The following is a 21684-nucleotide window of genomic DNA, read 5'->3' as shown; positions in this document are numbered from 1 at the left end:
AGCAGATACCAGAAATGCTAATAAGCGTATCACAAAAGGTTGTTGTGTTGAGCAGATTGACTTTTCCAACCTCTGTTTTTCATAGAACTAGGGGTGGACAATAAATCAATATCAATATATACTGCTCAAAAACATACAGGGAACATTGTGTTTTTTAAGTGTTCCCTTTATTTTTTGAACAATATATATCACGATATAAGTTTTTTCAATAAAGGTAATATGAAATTTCAATATTTCAATATACATTACAGTCTATGATAAAATTTGTCTCTGACTGACATTCTGGGTTTTCTGTAGTTTTCTGCATTTTCTTTTTTCAAGCAAATGCTTCTAAAATGTTATACTGGAGTTTTATAACCATGGCAAAACTATTCTCCTACGTCTTTCTGAGGCTTTTATTTTGTTTGTATCAATATCGTAAATATATTGTGTCGACTGAAATGAAGAAATATATTGTGATAAAAGTTTGGCCATATCACCCAACCCTACATGTAACAATGACTAAGTTAGCCATGTTTGGAAATCTCCAAGCTAAAACAGAGCTTCAGATAAGGAATTTACGCTGATACTAGTGCTTATAGTTACTGACATTAACCATGCTAATCAGCAAGTTGAACAGATAAATACTATTTAAAAATGACAAGTCTAATTTTTTGGGTTGTGTTTTTTTTCCCTTCAAATTAGCAAATACCTGCGTTGGTGTGACTCCATTCTGACCCTCTCACTCACACACACACATATTCTCGTCTTGTTATATGTAGTGAGGACCATATGTTGACTCATTGATTTTCAGTCATTTTCAACCCTTTCTATGCCCTAACCCTGACAACAACCCGAAAAATAACCATTACCAGTCCATACCAAACCCTTAACCTTAGCTTTAGCCTAAACTCAGTTCACACCTTAGTCCTCAACCTGACCGTTAGCAAAATATAACGAGCACCAGCAAAATGCCCTCACTTTGATACAAACGGTCCTCACTCTGATGCCTAAACAGTAACACACGCACACATCCTTGTTTAACGTGCATAGTGAGGACTGTGCCTTGACTTCCATAGACTTGCATTCTTTTCAATCCTTTTTTTATGGCCTAAACCTGACCCTAGTCCTTACCTTTACTGGTTTTTACCTAACCTTAACCTAAACCTAATTTACACCTTAGAGCTAAACCTAACCCCTAGCTCAGAATAAAAGTGAGGACCAAGGAAAGGTCCTCACTTTACATCATAGTCCTCTCTTTACTAGTAGTTGCCTGTTTCTAATACGATTCAGGGATGGCTGATTACTGCAGGAAATGTAGAAAAAAATGCTAACTCTTAAATTATACTTCTTAAAGAGAAATCGGATCAAATTATCTGGAGGTCAAAGTTTTACAAAAAACAGCCTGGACATCTGTCATTAATCCCTTACTGATTCATCTCCAGTCATACTTCCTGCATTTACAAGCAAGTCTGGTCGTTTAGATGGAGCTAGAAGCTCCTAGTGTTTCAATAATCTTAGATAAGGTGGAGCAGCTAAAGCCGACACAGAGGCATCGGCTGCTGATCAACCAGTTGAATGGTCTAATGGAAGAAACTGGTGAATATAAAAATCTTACAGCTTCAATCAATGCTTGCCTGGAGATTAATAAAGGTGTATTAAACAAACTGAGATAAAGGAACAGGTTACGGGGCATTAATCGTAGTGGTTTAAACTTGCAGGCAAATCGTCTCTTTATTGGCTCCTAAAAGCACTGAGTCAACAAAAGCTAGAATAAAGGAAAAATAACAGCCTCAGTTCACGTGCAAGGGGCTTTCTGGAACTCTCCATCCCAGCAGGCTATCCAAAAAGCCCATTTTCCTTGGCTCGCAGCAGCCGAATGTGTGCAGCAAACATCTTGAATCACCGTTTGGGATCTGTCATACGTAGAGAAATTTCCACAGCAACACATTCTTCCTGGATCATATTTATATCTGAGGGCGGCGCAGTGGGTCTCAGCAAAGACTGGCAAAAACAGAGGAAGTGGATTAAAGGGCATGGTTACCTCCTGAATCATCCCCACAACTTGCTGTGGATGTGACTGGTTTGGAGATAGCGAGCAAAAGACTCTTTGTGGAATGGTTTAAGTCTTGTCTCAGATTCTCATTTGAATTTAGGTCTAAACTTTGACTTATTTTATCTTACAGATATACTTTATCTACGCCATTGAGTTGTAGCTGTAGTCCTGTATTTCGCTCAGTTCATCTCCGCATCATATTTGACCAGCTTCCCTGCCCCTGGTGTTGCTGTCACTTTACTTTAGGGTGCTGTGTTGAGGGTGATGGGCAATTTTAGTTTTTCATCATGAAATGGAGATGCACATGAGCCAGGATTTTGGTTTCATCTGACCAGAGCGCTGTCTTCCACCCGTGTGCTGTGTGCCCTTCGTGGCTTTTAGCAAACGGGCCTACTTATGGCTCTCTTTCTTCTTGTCGCTCTTCAATCAAGGCTAGATTGATGGAGTGCACAGCTATCAGATGTCCTATTGACAGACAATCGACTTATTTTAGTTGTAAAAAAAAAAAAAAAAGAAAAAAAAAGGAATGAAAACCATGTGTCGTTTCCTTCGACTTCACTGTTAATCCCAATAAAATGCATAGAAGCCTGTGGCTGTAAGCTGACAAAATCCAAAAGAAATAATGCTTTTGCAAGCCACTATATGAACGAGAGAAGCTAAGGATTAGAAAGCTGGCCACCTTCAGACATGCTTCAGCAGGGGACTACTTGTGAAATATTTAAAAGCATTTCACTTGCGAGGAGGAGACAGAGGGATCGTTAGGAGCTGCCACGATAAACACAGCTTCAAAAACAAGCACATCTGGGAGAACCGGGGTGATGACTGGAGACCAGGAGGATGGAGACGGAGGGCATGATGGAAAGACGGGCTGTCATCTCGTCAAACCTCAACGGCCAACACTCATAAATCTCCAAGACCGCAGGAGGAAGAGTTTCCCTTCTTTTCGTTTTTTGGGCGAGACTCTAGATTGGACTTGGCTGTGTGTTGCAAAGGATGTTTGGAGTCTCACCTGATTGAACCTGCGGGTGAAGGCCACAACATTTGGAGCGGAGCTGTGCTTCTCCTTCTTGTTCCAGCCGCAGCTAGATAGCTCCTGTAAACAATAAATGAGACCCAGATTATCAGAATTTTGCATATACACACACATTTCACTAATGTATTTAACAGCGTATTTGGAGGATTTGCTTTGGGAGACAGAATGGAGGGGGGAGGACCGAGACATGATAGCAGGATAGCAGATGAGGAGGAGGAGAACGAACCATTGAGTGAAGACAGGATTCAGTCAAAGGCTCAGAGGGATAAAGGAGTGACAGCAAAAACAAACGGGTGAGGTCATACAGGATCACGTCTGTTTTACTTATTATACAGCACGGCTTATACTGAGAGACTTCTCCCTTACTGCATTGTAACATCGCTTACAGTAACAGGTAGGAGAGCAGACACTACGCATGGGGCGGGACAATTTAAAGCAAACTTTGTTGTTTGGGTGCTAGAAACGTCTTAAAGCACAACCAACGAAACAACCAAGTCAGTGTCCTCATCCCACATGAAGCAGCTTTCAAGCTCTACTAAGAACTGGAAAAGTTAGTTTTAAAAGAGCACAAAAGAAAAAAAAAAATTCATCATGCCGGTTTCTTTAGTTTTAAGGACACAAAGTGTCACAGTGACTGGAGTTGTGCAGCGCTGCAAGAGCCTGCAAGGGAGCGAGAGAGAGCAAGACTTGCATTGTGTAACAGGAGGGCAGAATTTATCTGTTTTTTTTCCTCCTTTCAACCTCTCCAAGTTATTCAACATGTCAGAATTGGACATGTCGCCTTTTTGGAAAACTGAGTTAAGGTAAGCAGTAATATTCTGGAGGGAATACAAACAGGGACTGCCGTTTCAACAAAGCTAGCTGCTCTAATAACATCCAAAAAGTTTAAGATGTTAACATTATAATCATTTAGTCGTAAAACTAACCACACCTTTAATTGTTCTCAGACACGCTGTTTAATGTTACCTCTGCTCCCGACATGGATAACTCAGGTTAAAGGGTTAAAGCTGGTCAGAAAATGAGTGATTGACGCTTCTCTACTTTTTCTAACCCCAGTTTGTCTCTACAAAAAGAAGAACGGCAAAAATATCAAATATTCTGTGCAATAAGCAAGTTTGCTTGCAAACTACTACTACAATTAGCAGGTGTTTTTTTTCTATATTACTCATTAGGTCAACATATCAAAAACAAAAACATTTTTAGATCAATTAGAAATGTAATAATCATGTAATATGGTGTATTACAGTGGTGTATTTGGCAGCAGCGGGTAGAGCTATTATGCAGCCGTTTTAAATAAAAGCAAATAGATCATAATAGCTTTCCGTTTAGTCTTGCAGTGACCCGTACCTTTTCTGACCACATGGCTGCAAATAACACCGTTTGAGCTGCGACTGGAGAATGTTTGACCTATTGTAGATTATGAGGGTTAACGTGACTACGTTGTTAAGGATTTTGTTTGTTGCTTTTTTTTTTTTTTATTCAAAAGTTAATAAATGACCTAACACCGTTCTTACAAAGCAGCAGCTGTGGAAGCAGCAGCAGCGGGGCTGTTTTCAGTAGACTTGATTAAAAGCAAGAGTAGCGCCTTTGGACGCTGAACAGAGAGAACTCCATCAACACACGAACTTTCATTTGTTTCCATTTCAGTGCCAGGCTGGACTCCGTTTGGCCTCCGGCTGCCGTCCTCAGCGATGAGGTAAAGGCGGAGACCACACATACAGTCCAGAGGGAACCCGGTTCCTCCTTGCGCCCTCCACAGGATGTCCCAGACGCCAGGGACAATGGTGACATAACGGTTGGGGAAACTTTGTGTAAGCCCTCCTCCTAAACCTTCCTCCAGCCCGGCTCACTTTGGATAGGCTCTAAACAGCTGAATCAGGCTGCAGCTCCCCCACACCATCACCCCTGTGACGCAGTGCGACTGTCTGGAGGCAGCAGCCTCCAGCAAACTTCTCAGAGCTCCCCGAGCTGGACTGGATCAGGATGACTTTTTTTTTTTTTTTTTTTTTGGCCTTTGTTCATTCAGGGGTAAGTCTCAGAGGCAAAGAAGGCGCAGATCAAATACAGATGTTAGAAGCAGACGATGCGTGGGTGAGGTCAAGCCTCGAGTCTATTGTCAATGGTTAAGAATGAAGATACAGGGAGAAAAAAAAAGCTATAAAACTGAAACTCTGACAAAGAACTGGGAACATCTTTCTACAAAGATTTTTTTTTTTAAATCGCCAGTGCGAAGCCTCACAGGTTTGTTTAGCTGTGCTGGACCTTTGATGAGATGGAGTTCAAACAGAGCAGCGCATTTTACTATTAATTTTACGAACATTAAGCCTCTCATTCATGCTAAAAACCCTTAATTCTTTAAACAAAGACCTCCTATATTTAGAGGTGGGTTGGTTTGTTGTCTTTATGTCTAACAGCTCCGCCCTTGCCACCCAGGCAGGTAGGCGACGCAATAACAAGACAGACCTATGGTGGCTGCCAGATTTACTCGCCCCACGTGTAAACGTGTGTAAAAAAAGCCTATAACACATTCATCTTTTAATGCAGTGGCATAAACTTGTACTGATTTTTTTTTAATCCAGTTTTTAATGGCAGCACATTTATTCAGTAAAATCAAAGCTTTTTTTTTCTTTTTTTGTTTATCGTTTTTTTTTTATTGACCAATGTTTCTAGGAACCCTCTTATTAGTAAGACTGTCACATGAATCACTTTCAGTTTGTCTGGAGATATAAACAGGGAATCTACACATTTATAATGTAAAAAGTCCAGACATAAAACTTCAGTTCTCAATCTTTACACAAATATAAAACTCACAATCAACTTAAGGCAGACATTTCTACATTGGTCAGGCTTTACATTTGAAAACTGCAAAAACCACCGACTGACAGGAAAGGAGGAAGGACACGAGGTGCGAGTAAGGACGGAAGGATAGCTTGAATGAAGGAAGGACACAAGGACAGATAGAAGAAAAAGGGAATGGTACAATAAAGATAATGAGAAGGGAAGGAAGGACACCATGTTAGAAGGAAGGAGAGAATGAACAATGCAAAGGAAGAAGGAAAGCATGAGAAAAGGCCAGATGGACAAAAAGAAGGGTGGGAGGACAGATTGGCAATGACATGACAAAAAGCAGGAGGAAGGAAAGAAGTAAGAGGAAAGAAGGGAGGGAAGGAGGAAACAATTTCATCTACAAAAGGGTAGAAGAAATAATGAGCAAGAAGGAAAGAAGCACATTTATCTTGCCACCATAGACACTGAGGAGGATGGTGAGGGCGAATTCTCCCCATAAGCCTTTATACCTGCATGCCAACAAGTTGTTTGTAAGGAAAAAACTTGTCTTTCTTAAGACTGGTTCATACAGCAGGATAATTAGCACGATTTGTGCCCCAATCTTCCCCATACGACAGGCCCCAATTATCGATATTCCAGCCGTGCACGGTCTGTTAAGAGGGATCTGGTCCATTCACAAGGACAAAATCTATCAGAAGCAAAAAATGGGTACAGAGTAAAAACAGTAGCTAAAGTCATCTTGTCTCTGGTTTTAAAAAACAAAAACAATATTATTGTGAAATAATATGTAATTCAAACAGAAGTATGGATTTCTGTCAATTTTCTGTTTGAACTTATTTTGTGCATTAATCTATTGTGCAGCATTTAACATCGGGCGACTGTGGCTTGATGGTTTGAGTAGTCGTCTCGCAATCAGAAGGTTGTGAGGTTGATTCCAGCTTCCCCTTGTGACATCTCGATGTGCTCCTGGGCAAGGCACTTAACCCTTAACCCCAAGTTGCCTACCGAGACGTGTATCGGTGTATAAGTATGTGCGTGTTAGTGAGTGCGACTGGGCGAACGTGGCTATATAAGTTCAGTCCATTTACCATTTTACCATAACACATGTGTACCAGAGGGGCCAAAAAAAAAAAAAAATAAAAAAATTTTTACAACCCACAAGAACCCTCACAGCCGACCCTTCAGCCCTGCCCTCTCATTTTAACATCCACCAGTCCATCCAGGTAGTTTTACAGTTGAAGTCATTTAAAGCTGCCCTGGTGTTCAGTGCTGTTATTAGAAAGTCCGGCCGCCTCGTTTATTTAAGCACCACTGATCCGCGGCCTCTCCAAAACCTATTAGGATTTAATTTCCTTTATTTTCTCGTGACTTTACTGCCTTCTTCTCCCCACTCTCTGGCCTGACAAAACTCCTGGCAAGATAAAGTGGAAAAAAAGAAAGAAAGAAAAATCCAACACTGGAGCGCTTGGAGAAAGGCTTTGAAAGGCGAGGGTTTTAAAAGCTGCAGTAAAACAGTGCAGTAAAATAGCTTGCTCTGCTAAACCACAGACAGCCTGTCATTTCCTCACGCTGGTGGAGCTGAACAGCATTTTTCTTTTAAGCGCGCTCCTGCGGGGCTGAGTGAAGCTGACTGCATCAACACTTTTTTTGCCGGGAGTATGAGTAACATGGGGGCTGTCAACAAAACAACTGATGTACCCTTCTGGCTCAGCGCTTAAGGGACCCGGGTATATGCAATTATCTGCAAATAAGATTAACTAAGATAGAGGGGACATGAATACAGAGAGGCACGGAGATGAAGGAGGGCCACGACTTAACAGCTGCAGCGGAGCTACAAATTGCGATGAGCTCATGCTAGATGCCACAAAAATTCCCCTTTGTTTTTGCTTTTTTTCTTGTCTGCTCTGTTAGTGGAAAACTGTGTGTCAGGACCCCAGGGAGCGCCGCTTTGAGGCCGAGGGCCAAGACGGGGAGCCCTGATAAGGGTTTTTATGGGAGGGGGGAGAAGAAAAAAAAAAGAAAGAGGAAGATGAGAAGGGGTAGAAACTGAGGGGGTTGCAGGAAGAAATGAGGACGTTGCATTGATAAGGTTTAATGGGGATGACAGGAAGGACCGGCATGAAAAATGGTCCGAGTCGCGTCTGTTCGCTGATTACAGCTTTAGGATGAAGTGAGACCCTGGGCTGATTGCCTGGTTATGCCTAATTTATGGGTCTGCAGATATGACTCCCTGCAAATCTGGAGGCCAGGAAAAACATGGGAGGAGATACGAGAAGCAGAGGAAGAATAAAAATCTGCTTTAAAAGATGTTTTTTTCCCCCCTTCAGCTTTAAACTTTCAGAAACCTTTAAACTAGCAGCCACCTTCGCTGCAAACTGCAGAAGGTTTTCCTTTCTTCCAGGAAGAAATATAGTTTTTGATGCACGCGTAGAGATGCACGCCGGCGGCAGAAATGGGTCAATATTCGGCTAGAACAGCTCTGGCTAGTTACCAGCCAGGCAGAAAATCTATTTTTTTCCCTTCTGATCAATGAATGCAGCCTTCCCAAGCACTACCATATGCACTGTCAGGTCACAGCAACAGTTTTAGTGGTAGCATTACTGGCAAAATGACCTAAAGTTAGCCATTTCCAGCACCAGTGATGTATATTCAAGAGAAAAAAAATAAATCAGAGGAAGCAAAGATGTAAGAAACTTCTAGAAAGAAAACTAGAGCTGCAGGAAATACAAAATCACAATTATATTTGCAATGTTGTCTGCAATTTCACTATTGCAAAGGACTCCTGGGACGCAATATTTGACAGGATATTGTATTTCGAGCGCCGTGCTTGCAAATTCTGGATGCCGATACTAGATTTGCCCCATTGGATAGACGTCCGCTGCACTCTGAGCCCACGCTTAAGCAATTCGATCATTACAAATATGCATGAAGTACACAAAGAGTGTAGGGGACATTGAGATGTAGGAGAAGAAAAAACAACTCAGAATATTGGGGTTAATTGTAATAAATGCTGTCATCACAATAAATCAGCAGCTCATAAGGAAACCACTTTCTAGAGAGAAATGTCAGCTGATCAATCAGGTCACTACAGCAGGGAACTAGGCTTTAACAGGCGGGGGTCATTTTACTCCTTCAAGATCTCCAACTTTTGCCGTTTGCTCGTTCTATACCTGAAAAACTGGCCTAGAAAAAGATGTCTTCTGGAACAAGATGCCAAAAGAAGGTTTAAAACATCAGATCCATAATCACCGTCTATTTTCAATTAGTTTTAAAGCATCTGCTCTCACACACAGAGTGATGGTGCCTAATATGTTTCATTTGAACTGCTGAGCCCAAACTTATTCACACCCCTTGGAAGTTGCACATGTATTAATTGACCCACCAGCTAATTTAAGCAATTCAAAAGAAATCTTCATTTTACCAACATGCTTCTTCTGACTGGAAGTAATTAGGATGTTGGCGTGACCCAGCCAGAGTCCTGAATCTGGGAATCACTGGAAGTAGAAAGAGATTAGGGTGACGGCACGGAGGTCTTCTAACCCCAAATACCTGGAGCCCCACTGCATAAGACAAATGATCAACCTGACCAACTCCGAAAAGGGCTTGCTGTGATGCTAGAAACGCATTTCCACTTTTTATTGAGGAGCGTCTTCTTTTTGAGACACTTTTTTTGTTTAAAATGTATAAAACAGGGACTTTTTTCCCTAAAGGATACCCTTTGAACATGGTCTTTTGGCTTTTCCAAATCAGAAACAAACTTCATGGTTGAATGGCAATAACTAGAATGTAAATTTGCCAGGAACATGAACATCAGTAGTCTTAACTATAGATGAGTATTGGCTATAAATGATGGCTAGAAAGAAATAATCTCAAGCCTTTAATTAGATTTCTAAAAACAAAATCCGACTCGGCTTAAATGGATATCTGCAGGCCTGAGCTTTGCTAAATCCTGAGAAGCAACATCATATCTCTACTGGTGGAATTAAAATAGACATGATTATTATAAAGAGAGTCAATTTTCAACAATAGCCATCAGGTATGTGGCCTTGTCTGGCTTAGACTTTGTTTTCTTCAAAGTAACTTTTGTGGTTTTAATAATAGTTCAGCAACATCACCCAATGATTTATTATGGGCATATGTGCAAATCAATGAAAGCAAAGTCTGATTGTGCAGTAAATGCATCCCGAAAATCCGTGGAACCTAAAGGCATTGTGAGCAGAAACCTCAAGCGGAGCCAATTTGTCACAAATTCCTGATCAGTACATCTCTGCTCTTGCATTTTGTTTCTTTTTCAAGCACAAAGACTCTGGTAAAGATTATTCTCCACATAATTGTTGGTTCACACTTGAAGAAGGCATTAAAAATGACTTTAGCAGTGGTGGAGAAGTCCGTTCAGACAATGGAAAACGTGTCACTGTGGTTTTTCGGTCCCTCCAGCCAAGGCATTATTTTCTCCCGTTTTTACAGTGATGAATGTGTCCAGAGCGCGGTGCTGACAGGCTGGAGTGTAGCAGGAGTTCCTTGTTTTTGTTGCGTAGCAATCACTGTCCAAACAACATGTGCAGACTACACTGAGCTGTAAACCAGCGTCCTAACAGCCTAGAGACAGTCGGTTCTGTGAAAGCCTCTTCCACACACAGCTTCCCATCAATTCTGACGACAGCTGGATGGAGTCGGCTTTGAATTACACAGCTGGGGCCTCCGTCACATTTTGTGGCCAAAACTAGACTATCGCATATAGCGACTTGCAGTATCTCACAAAAGTGAGTCCATCCTTCACATTTTTATTAATATTTCATCACGTATTTTCATGAGACAACACTGAAGATGTGTCACTTTACTAGAGTGTAGTTTGGGTACGGCTTGTGTAAATTTGCTGTCCCCTTAAAATAACCCAACACAGAACCGTTAATGTCTGAACAATTGGCAACAAAAGTGAGTTCACCTCCAAGTGAAAATGTCCACATTTAGATAATTAGTTAGATATTTTCCCTCCTTCCTGTCATGTGACTCGGTGTTCCAAGGTTCAGGTGTGAATGGGGAGCAGGTGTGTTAACTTTGGTGTTATCACTCTCACACTGGTCCCTAGAAGTTAATTCGAGCCCTCAGTTGTAAACAATTACACGCCCATCTCCAAATTAAGCGTTTAGGCGAACAGTGCAGAACATATTTGGTACAGCTTTTGGAAAATGGGTCAGTGATCTACTAAAGCAGTTTTTAGGATCAAAGAACTTTCTAAAGCCTCTTCAGTCAGGTTTAAGCCAGTAGCACGGTATGTTTAAGGCACTTGATTCAAAAATGTTTAGTGTCGCTTTGTTTGTTGACCTATCCGAGCTTCTTGGTAGCTTCTTGCTAGAAGTGGTTTTCAAAAATGCCATCTCCAAACAAGCTGTCTCGGTTTACAGATCACTAGGCAGCAAGAACGCAGTGTGTTCAGATGGTCGCAAATGGAGTACCTCAAGGCTCAGGCTTTGGACCAATCCTGTTCAAAATCTACATTAATCATATTAATCAATCTGTGCTCAAACTTATCAAAAGCCTACGGCCACATCTTTATGTGGATGATTCTATAATTTGCTGCTGTTGAAATTCAAAGCCATTTGAATTTCTGCCTTTGATGCAGCGCAGAGCAACTGAAACTGGTTTTAAGAGTCCCAAATAATTCATCTGTTTCCTTAGAGAAAATACCCTTAATTAAAACACTCTAGTCACGAGTACAAGCACTCAGGACAGATCTGGAGCTTTCTTTTAGATTTCATCTTAAACATTTGATCTTCTAATTAAGAGTGAATCTTGGTTTCCATTACAGAAATAACTCATGTTTCTTCCTCAGAGCTCAGAAGCTTCTGGTAACAGCACCTTTTCTGCCTGTCCTGGATTATGGCGATGTGTATGGTTGTAGCCGCCTCACCCACCACTGTGAATCGTACGTTAATGCAAGCCGATAAGGACGGGATGACTCTGGGTTACAAGACCTACTGGGCTGGTTGCTGCTTATTTATGCACTTTTCTTTGGAGCACTGAGAGCAGCTATGCCTTACGATTAGGGCTGTCAGTTTTAACACGTTATTAACGAGTTAACTTTGTTAGACCATAACGCAGAAATATTTTAACGCTAATTGCGTTAATGTGTTTTGTTTTTTTTTTTACCCTCGGCGCTTTCCGTAGTTTCCAAGATCGCTAGAGACTAGCAAACAGACCGCACTTACTGTTGCCATGCCCGCTTATTTCATGTGACTTTGGGCTTCTTTTTTCTAAAGTCACTTGTAAATTTCATGAGTTGCTGGTTGCAGGTTTTTTTGGGCTTGTTTCTGAAAGTGAAGTCCCTTATTTGGGCTCTAAAATAAGTGACGATAAACAGGAGTTATAAAGAGAACCGCTTGCACTACAGACACTTGAGTATAACCAGCTGAAATCTCCCTCCGCCTCAATTCGCGCTACAGCGCATCCTCCTCTAGACTGACATAGGAGCAGAGGGAGTAAAGGCAGGAAGAGCAACGCTACCCGTATTTTCTGCAGTTTACGGTTGCAATAACTGATAACTGCTGAAAGTAGATTTGGTGGTGCAGATCACCATTTTGAGCAGAGATTGGCTCTGAAGATAAGTTTTTACATGTTGATAACATTGCAGAAACCCAACCCATAAACCGTACTTTAATGCTTATTAATTTGGTGTCTTTTTTGTCTCCAAAATGTAAAATTAGTATGACTTTATATGTAAATGCTCTATACCATGTCTATCTTTGTTTAAGAAGCAAAAAAATATTTTGGCATGAAATTTTTTTGTATTTACACATTCTGTAAACAGAGCGTTATGATTAGCGATTTAGCCATTATAGGCCAGAGTTTAACATTTAATGGCACCAGGATGTTTTCATTCCAATTCTGAAAAGTGCTTAAAAATCCAAAATGTGTACAAGCATGTTTTTTACTAGTGTCATTTATTGCAAAATTGCATATTAAAATGCCTAAATAGGCTTTTACACTTTCAGAGATAAAAAGATGAAATATGCGATTAATTTGCGATTAATCTCGAGTTAACTATTGAAATTATGTGATTAATCGCGATTAAAATTTTATTCGTTTGACAGCACTACTTACGATCAAATAACATTTTGTATTTCTCTGCTCCTCGTTATCAGTCTAAAATGGAAAATAAAGCTTTCAGATTTTCTGCCCACTCCGCTGTGCGTACCCTCTAATCTGAACGGAAACTGTACGAACTGGTTTCACTGAAAGCCTTCTGCTCCATCTTAAAGCAACAGCTGAAATCCTTCGAACATTGTTTTAAATCTTAAAGTTTTACTACTTTAAATGTTATACTGACGGATAAATCTCCTCTGAAAACCCAAGAAGCATGAGCTTACGCTACGTTTACTGATCTCTTTTTACACCTTTGTGCTACTTTTAGTCTTGATGGGTTATCTTTAAGTTTTGATTGCTATATTATTTTGAAACCGTGTTTTGCGCTGCAGGCTGCCTTGGTCAGGACATTATTGCAAAAGAGATATGAGTTCTTCCTGGTTTAAAAAAAAGTAAATAAAAATAACTTGTATGATTACTATAATATTTGGTTTAGAAGAAAGCTCAGTTGAAAAGCCTTGAATATTACTGAAGCACTTAAAAAGAATCTAAATGCTTTACTAAAATCCAAGATGTGAAATTGGTCACAGAAGTTTTATTCTACACTATACATCACTTAATCCGCCTTCAGTGTTACGGGGGATTAAAATAAACCGTTGCACGTTCTCTTTTACCTTCATTTCTGGATAAAGACCTTCTCAAAACATGTGACTGACTGAATCTGCTCACTTCAACAGATTGATGCACTTCTTAATGCGGTGTAACCTAAATGAGGGAAGAGACGGTTTCCTTCTGAAGTGGATGTGGGGAGAAAAAAAACAAGCTCAGCAGAGACAGCCTCGTGAAAATGAAACACTACCTGCCTTCAACTACAAGTCATTATTCTCCGTGACCTTCAGCATGTTTAGAAGGAGATCTGCTCTGGGTGTCCAGACATGTGAGGAAAGCCACATATTTCTCAGCGGTATGTAAAATGCAACCCGACTGCTGTTCCCTGAGAGCTGGAACAAAGTTCGCCGGCCAAAGCCACTAAATCAATCAGCTTGGCTGTTACCATGACTCTTGTGTAAAAAACAAAAGGCAGCGCTCCCCCCCTGAAGCCCCGCTCCATCACTCACGCTCTCTTTTTTCTCCCAGACACTTTTTCATAAACGTCCAGCTGCAGGTCGTCAGCAGCGTGTCTGATTACAAAATTGGAAAAACAGAGAATGATATCTATAGTTTTTTCCATTGACTAAAACCTCCTTTATGCTTTCATGTAACACATCGTTCCAGCTCCTTCTCTGCCGAAGCAAACGAACAGCTCAGCTAACCGAAGCCGCCGAGGCTTCAACCCAACAGTAATCGCCGCTTCGTAAATTCAGATGAGAGCGAGAGGTTTCCTTCTAGTCCCTGGTATCCATTCCTCTCCCTCCTCCCTGTGATCCATGTTATCATATGTCATTATAATGGCATTTCACTTTGCTAACCAACAGCCAAGGAACATAACAGCCATTCATCGGGGAGCTGTAAATTAAACGACAGTCTGCTCTGCAGTATAGATTATTCTACCGTCCTAAAAAAATATTGTCTGCTGTTCCCATTGATTGTACCGGTGCGCCAAACTGAGCGATGCATTCCTCGGTGCTGAATAAATGGAGTTTACCACATAGACGTCGACGGGTCCCCGCCGTTCACGTGGAAAAGGCTGTCCTGAATCATAGCCATCTCAAATGCTTTGGATTTAGTGTTTGTTTGCTGTGTGGCAGCAAGATGTGTTTTTGAAGATGCTTCCCTTAAAGCAAATCCTTCATCAAAGACAGCTGCAGGTCTCTTCCAAGTACACCAAGTACAACTTCCTACACCATATGAAACAAGATGTGGGCTTCCTGTCCAAACGTGCTGACTGGACTTTGTGCCGGATGCTGAGACGAAAGGATCTGCCCCTTTAGAGATTTATTCTGGTCTTGTTTTAATTTTGGGGTCAGACCTAAACGCTTCAGATCATCTATCACATTAATATCAGAGACAGATAACCAGAGCGGACAGCAGTTTACAAATTATGATCTCATTAATTGTGTGTTGAAAATCCATCTTAAAACAACCTGGTCTTTAGTAAAAAAAAAAAAAAAAATAGAAAGAAAAAAAAAAGTAATTACCACTTGCTCAATCCTAAATAACCTGTAATTAACAACATTTTTATGAAAATTGAGTTCAACATGGCACACGTCGCCCATCTTCCTACATCTCCTATGGAACCAAGAAATCACTTAAAATATGATAACGTCCTGTTGATCTTCATGATGAATGCATTATTTTTGCTCACATTATTTTTGCAGAAAATTTGTGACCTCAAGAGCAAGCACTCTTGGTCCACCACACAATAAAGCTTAAAACATGAAAAGCTCTTAGAGTGGCCTAGTCAAAGTCCGGACACTAATCTGACTCAGATGCTGGACCATCACCTTAAACATTGAACAGAAAATTTTAAATTTCTGCAAAGAAGAGTGGGCCATAGCTGCCAGTAAGACCAAAGACTTGATGGCAGCTGTTGCTGCTAAGGGCGGAACAACCAGCTGTTAGCTTCTCAGGGCCATTACTTTCACACGGGGCCAGGTTAGTTTTCATGGCTTCCCTTCATAAATGGAGTCACCGTTTGAAAACTGCATTTTAACTTCACTCAAGCAACCTTCATCTGCTGTAAAAAGAAAAAAAACTGTTTGACGATCTGAAACATTTAGGTGTAATAAAATGGAGAAAGCGAGGAAACCTGAAAGGAGAAAGTGCCGTCTCTGCACCGTGTTTGACGCACAGATCTGCACGCATTTTTTTTTTCACTGGTTGGGATTTCTTCTTCCTCCACAGTGTTTGGCTCGACCTTTCGGGCTGTTCTCCATACATCTGCCGCATGTCAGCGTTGAAGCGTTTAAGCTATTAACATCTCCTGCTCTACTGCAATGGTGTCTGGATCATTTAGTAGAGTAAATAGAAGAAATATAAGTGAATAAATATGGTTGCTCGAGCTCTCCTAAGGCTTCTCTCCTTGTCACATGGGGTCTCACGCTGTGATATTGTGATAGCTATGCAGTGTTTATGGAGACAGGGAGGATAAATAAATATTTGAATAAAAGTGCCAGCAGACCAAGTGGTGGAGTCATGCTGCTTAAATTGTGCATTAAGAGGATTATAAACCAAGCTGAAATATTCTGTAAAGGCATTCCTCTTTGCTGTCATCACTATTGATCAGCTCTAGCGAAGGCCATAAAAACATGGAAACATTTTTTGAAAATGTTGATACTATTGTTGTTCACTTTAATGCACACTAGCTGCAATACTAAAAATCAACCATCGAAACGGCATCTGGATTTGTTGAGAGTTTATAAAAGCAATAAAAAATATCTCCTGCAAACATCCAACCAAAAAAAACTAAAAAAAAAAAAACTCCCTTAACGCCATTAAACTAAATGAGAATTACATCATATGACATAAAGGAAACAAGAGCAAGCACGGCCTTGTTTCCACTCTCTCGTCTAAAGGGAATTACACAACACATGCAATGCCTCAAAAGAAGAAGTCAGGCCTTTTGAACTTATACACATTTAGTCAGGTTACAACCCCAAATGTCCGGGAACTTCATTGGAGATTTTAAGAGAACCCGACCAACACAACACATAGTACATTACCCTACCATTCAACAAGGGGGCGCCCCGCCCCGCCAAGAAGGTCAGGGTATGTAGTAAATGACTATACGTTTATGCGTGGTCATTGTTAATCTTATTAAATTTAGCCTTTCTAAATAGCGCCAGACCGCATCCTGAGCTATTTCTGTGCGCTCACCTATGAAGTTTAAAACGTCCGTGGAGAGTCAGTGAGGTGCCCGGCACAACCAGGTGTGCAGCCGTCTGTTTCTCCTAAGCTTCTTTACTTTTAGCCCAGAGTCACCTGGGTTCGCACGCAGGTAAACTCACATTCCCACCAGGAGAGGCAGCGCTCAGAGTCACTACATAATTTGACCCGCATTGGGATTTCTTCTTCTGCAGAACATATCTGCGTTTTGTAAACGGGTCCAGTTTCTGGGGATGGCTGCTCTAAAAAAAAAAAAACCACAGAGTCAGGAGAGCTGAGCGTCGGTGGAGGCTGTTCTGATGGGGGACATGGGCCGCTCAGTAAAGAGAAATGTTTATATGACCAAGTTGTTATCCCCGACAGAATCGCTTGAGTCGGGAGGGCGGGATCCAACGGGATAAACACATCATTTTTCTATTGTGTTACAACTGAAAAAAGACGCACTTGTTTATTTCACATGGTGCCATGATTACTTTGGTATACTGCGACCGTGTTCCTCATACAAATACGAGGATGATCACGTCTGTTTAAACAGCAAGTTCTCAACAAGTAAACAGCTCAATGGTCATTTTCAGATGTCCTACAGAAATACAATTTGCTTTGACTGTCGTAAATCACCAAACGTCTGCCACCTTCCTGCGTCCATCCCTGAAAAAGTGAGGGCTGCTTTATACTTGGAAAACCCATTTATGTTGTCAGATAGACCCCATGAATGTATCAGAAACAGATCCCAAATATAATACAATTTAACTTTAATAAAGCTAAGTTAAAAAATATTAAAAACTCTGGAAGATCTAGACTTTAAAGGGATTTGCATTCAGTCCAGAAGTAGGAAGGAAGAAAGGCAGACAGCTTTCAAAATGTAACCATTGCATCCACCCTCTCTAGTCTGATGCCCCAAAATAAGGTGCCTGCCTTCAGAAGTGACCTGATTAGAAAATGAGTCCACTTATGTGTAACTTGAATCTCAGTATAAATAGAGCTGTTCTATGACATCATTCATGACACTTTCTTTTTTTTTTTAGGCCCAAACTGGACAAGATTATACCTTTGATCTTTTACATAACCCTTTCCTCATGACACACGTGTGTACTCCGCCATGCACAGCCACATGCACACAGTAGGGGCGGCTTCATCCGGCTTCTGATCAGCTGTTAACAGGACATTAAAGAGCACTGGCCGAAGCGTTGCCCTTTCCTTTCACCCCAGATATATTAAAAACACTGTGGGGGCAGCATCATGATGTGGGGATTGATTTCTTCAATAAGCACAGAGAAGATACTCAGAGTTGAAGGGGTGAGAATCCGTGGCAACGGATGTCCAAATGCTCGCTATCCAACCTGGCAGGGCTAAGGCGACTTCTAGTTTATGGACCTGGTAAGCTGGTCTCTCAATGCTATTGTTAAAAAATTTTCGACGGGTAGGCAGGGAAGAGGGGACCCGTCTTGTCTTAACGGGACACATTTCGTGGGATACACCCTGGACTCCTGGAGCAGGTGGAGGATGGTGTGTTTTTTTATGTTGTCAGTCGAGGATGTGGAAGACGTATACATGTTTGGATTCATGATACTTGGATTTCTGCTAATTGACTTTGGTGGATTTTTGATGTATCGGTAAATTCAGTGGATGTCAGTTGGATTATGCCTCCCCTATCAAAAAAACTCCCCTAGATGTTATGGGGAGAGAGCTCAGAACTACCCCCCTGCTCCCTCCTCCCCTGCAGACATCTGTGGATGCTTCTGAACTGTGGGCCGGTGATAACATCAAGGACAATGGCCTCTGGAGAGCACACATAACTGATGCCCACAACAACATACGAACTTCATGCGACTAGTCTCCAAGGTTAACCCCCTGCATAAATGTTGTCTCGTCATATGTGCTTTTCTCGTGAGAGGTTTTTTGATATTTCAAACTGTATCTTGGAATAGGATAAAGTGTGAAATGTCTTTTTTTCTCTCCCTCCTCAAAAGTGGCCCCTATCTTTCCACAGAGTTAAAGGCAGCACCCTATGGTTACCGCGTCAGGCGGGGTCCTCGGCAGCAAGGCCTCAGTCAATCGTTCCCCCGAAATGTTTGTGATGTATGTGATCGACGGTTGTACTTGAACTGTAATTTCCCTCCGGGATTATTAAAGTGATTCTGATTTCTGATAGTTAAAGAATGGGCAAAAGCCTCAGCTTCTAAATGTGAAAAGGTGGCGAGGCACACACCAAAAAACACAGCTGTATTAGCCCCAACATGTGGTCACTCTTTTCAGGTTTTCATTAGCAAAACCTTAAGAAAACTGTGCATCCTTTTTCTTCCGCTTCACAATTACACACTTTATGGAGGTCCATCATTTGAAATCCCAGAAAACAACATTAAAGTTTGTGGTTGTGAAAACATGAATACTTCCACAAGGTACTGTATGAGTTCACGCTTAAACTTTAGTCAAAGAAACCAAGTGGTTAAAGGGTAAAAATAGGCTGGATGTCAATAACAACGCTGTTGCACAACTCAAGCAACGGAGTTATTTAATATTTTCCTATTTGGGCTGAGAACAGAGCGAAGCAGCAGGCGTGCCTGAAAACACTCACGGCTGCTTTTCCCATCATGCGTTTGCAACGAGGACACAAGGAAGACAGTGGTGGAAACTCGAGCGGAGTTCACTTAAGTCACAGCAGCGTACCTTTCCTTAGTGAGCACAGAGAGGCAGAAGCGCAGCCAGGGCGGAGAGAGCCTCCGCGCTCCGCTCCGCCACCTGCTGGGATGCGGCAGGGTGGCTCTGGAAAGCCTGCGCTCTGCTCCTTCTACCCCCCTACACCACAGCCGTCATCGCCTTCTCACACCACCAACCCCAATCAGGCTGTTGACTTCCATATAAATATCCACTCTAGCTAAATCAGACGACATATCATTTTGCATCATTAACAGCTGAACAAGCCGGACAAACTATAGCAAAGTGAAGGTCTGCTGGAGCTTCGTCTGATGTTTTCCCCACGATAACAACTCCAGACTCAAAACCAGAAGAACATGAAGCCATGTGACAATAAATGAAAGCCTTACAGAGGCAGAGACGGCTGCTCTGGGGTGAAGCAAACAAGTGCTGCACATAAGCATGAGCAGGGCTCAGACTTTACAGCGCTGCCCTGAGCTGTGGTGGGCCTGCTGTTTTTATAAGGCTGCAGTGGTAAACCTTAAAGCCTGCTAATCCGTGCCTGCATCAACAAGGCCCCGGCAGCTCAAAGAGGAAGATGCATGAGATCAACGCGTCCCATGGTGTGCTTCATACCAAGAATAGGTCAGACCCCCTTCATCTGCATAACTGAGACGTGTGCTCCGGTGGTTAGTAGATCTTCCTGCACATTTTTAAAACCTTCTGAGCCTTTAAGTAGTAAAATAAAATAATTCCCTTCCTGAATCGTAGTCTGGTTTTAATGTCTATAGGTTCCAGAGCTAATGCGGTGTTTTGCTTCAGATTTTTGGAGTGCAGTTTGGGGCCATTTGACAGCTATTTGCATCTGGACCCATTAGCTCTCTTTAAAATCTGTACCCTCTGGACTAGCCAAATAAGCCATGGTGTTTTCCTTAAAGAAAATGTGAAAATGTTGTTGAATTTATACTTTAAAAATTCCTAAAACCACAGTTTTTGTGAATTGTTTTGGAATTTCAGAGCTTGTCTAAGAACCACAGGTTTCAGAGACCAAACAGGTAATACCATGGTATTAGTAATGGCTATACTTATTTATCTTTGCAAGCAAACAACTAATTCATCAATTATGATTTTTACCTCTAGAAAATGAAAGAAAAAGTCAGAAAAGCTTTAACCCCCCCCTCCCCCCCCAAAAAAAAAATATTGTAAAGATAAAAGCAGACTCAATACTTGTCCAGACTTCCAGGCTGCACAGGAACCCTCATAAATCAAGTATTGATGAGGGAGAAACTCAACATAAACTCACTGACACACTTATTTATTTAAACTCAATAACCCAAGTTTCCCACCATGAGCTGGATGACCCCAAATAGTGCTTCTACTGATGTCTGGGGACCCCATCAACGGGTAAACGTTAAATTGGGTTGGGGTCAGGTGACCTTAACCCTACTTAGCCCAGCTAATGCCTCTCAGTCAATATAAAGAACTGAATTAATTTAATGGGGTCGCAAAAGCTGCCGTCTCTACGACATAGTTTTGTAACTCACCTCTGGTTGGATGGCTTTGAACACAGGAGCATCCATGAGGGTAATCTGGCCCTGAAGGAGACAACACAGCAGATGTTAGCTATGCCGAAACCAAAGGCAGAAGTCAGCCTCCCTTAACAAAACTTCTCTAACAGCCGGTCAACATAAATGTCAGTCATTTTTTTTACATACAGAATTAATGCCGTTTTGGTATTTTAATCGATGCATAAATGCTTTGTGTAGTTGCACGGCATATGCAGAACACCCAAATCAGGCCTTGCTGTTTTAAATTAATCATATACAAGCTAGACATTTAACTACTTGAAAACATAATTTATTACAGGGTCTAAGCGTGCTTTTAGAACCTAAGGTACATTAAAAATTCCTACAAATCTAAGACAGAGGAGTCAGAGAAAAAAAAAAAAAAAAAAAGAAGAAGATTAGACTGCCATCTAGTGGTTAGAACAATCGATCAAAGCAAAGCATTTTAACAGGAGATCAAAAAGATTCCTGCCTAAATTACAATAAAGGAAGTTAGGACTCCCAGAAGGAAGCCAGTGAATTACAGACATGACTGAAGTTTATTTAGAGACGCTGCTGGAAAGTTTGTTCAGTGGCAGCTGCGGGAATTCCCTCAGTGCCGACTTGGCACTGCCAAACATCATTAATTATTACTGATCCAGACCTCATTTCCTCCTGTATCACTCCATCTCCTCCCGTCTCTGTTCTGCTCTTCCCATTTGTGCTTACTGAGCGCTCTGCTG

General features: G+C 41.4%; 1 protein-coding gene and 1 long non-coding RNA gene across 9 annotated transcripts in view; one reads left to right on the top strand and one right to left on the bottom strand.

Moving 5' to 3' along the window:
* Positions 1-21684, bottom strand: part of ralgps2 (Ral GEF with PH domain and SH3 binding motif 2) — a 109487-nt gene that overhangs the window by 54333 nt on the left and 33470 nt on the right. For all 8 annotated transcript variants that reach the window (XM_036141412.1, XM_036141410.1, XM_036141413.1 and 5 more), the window contains exons 5-6: positions 20942-20992; positions 3045-3128 (exon numbers count right to left, since the gene is read on the bottom strand). In XM_036141412.1, coding sequence (XP_035997305.1) covers positions 3045-3128; positions 20942-20992 — 135 coding nt within the window. The remainder of the gene's footprint in view (positions 1-3044; positions 3129-20941; positions 20993-21684) is intronic.
* On the top strand, positions 12956-16358 carry LOC118564188. The gene is made up of 2 exons (XR_004931707.1): positions 12956-13902; positions 14214-16358. It is a non-coding gene; the product is annotated as an uncharacterized LOC118564188 (long non-coding RNA).

This window comes from Fundulus heteroclitus, chromosome 9 (assembly GCF_011125445.2).
Source record: "Fundulus heteroclitus isolate FHET01 chromosome 9, MU-UCD_Fhet_4.1, whole genome shotgun sequence".
Classification (NCBI taxonomy): domain Eukaryota; kingdom Metazoa; phylum Chordata; class Actinopteri; order Cyprinodontiformes; family Fundulidae; genus Fundulus; species Fundulus heteroclitus.
Note: the sequence above shows the minus strand (reverse complement) of the source record. Positions and strands in the feature narration are given on the sequence as shown.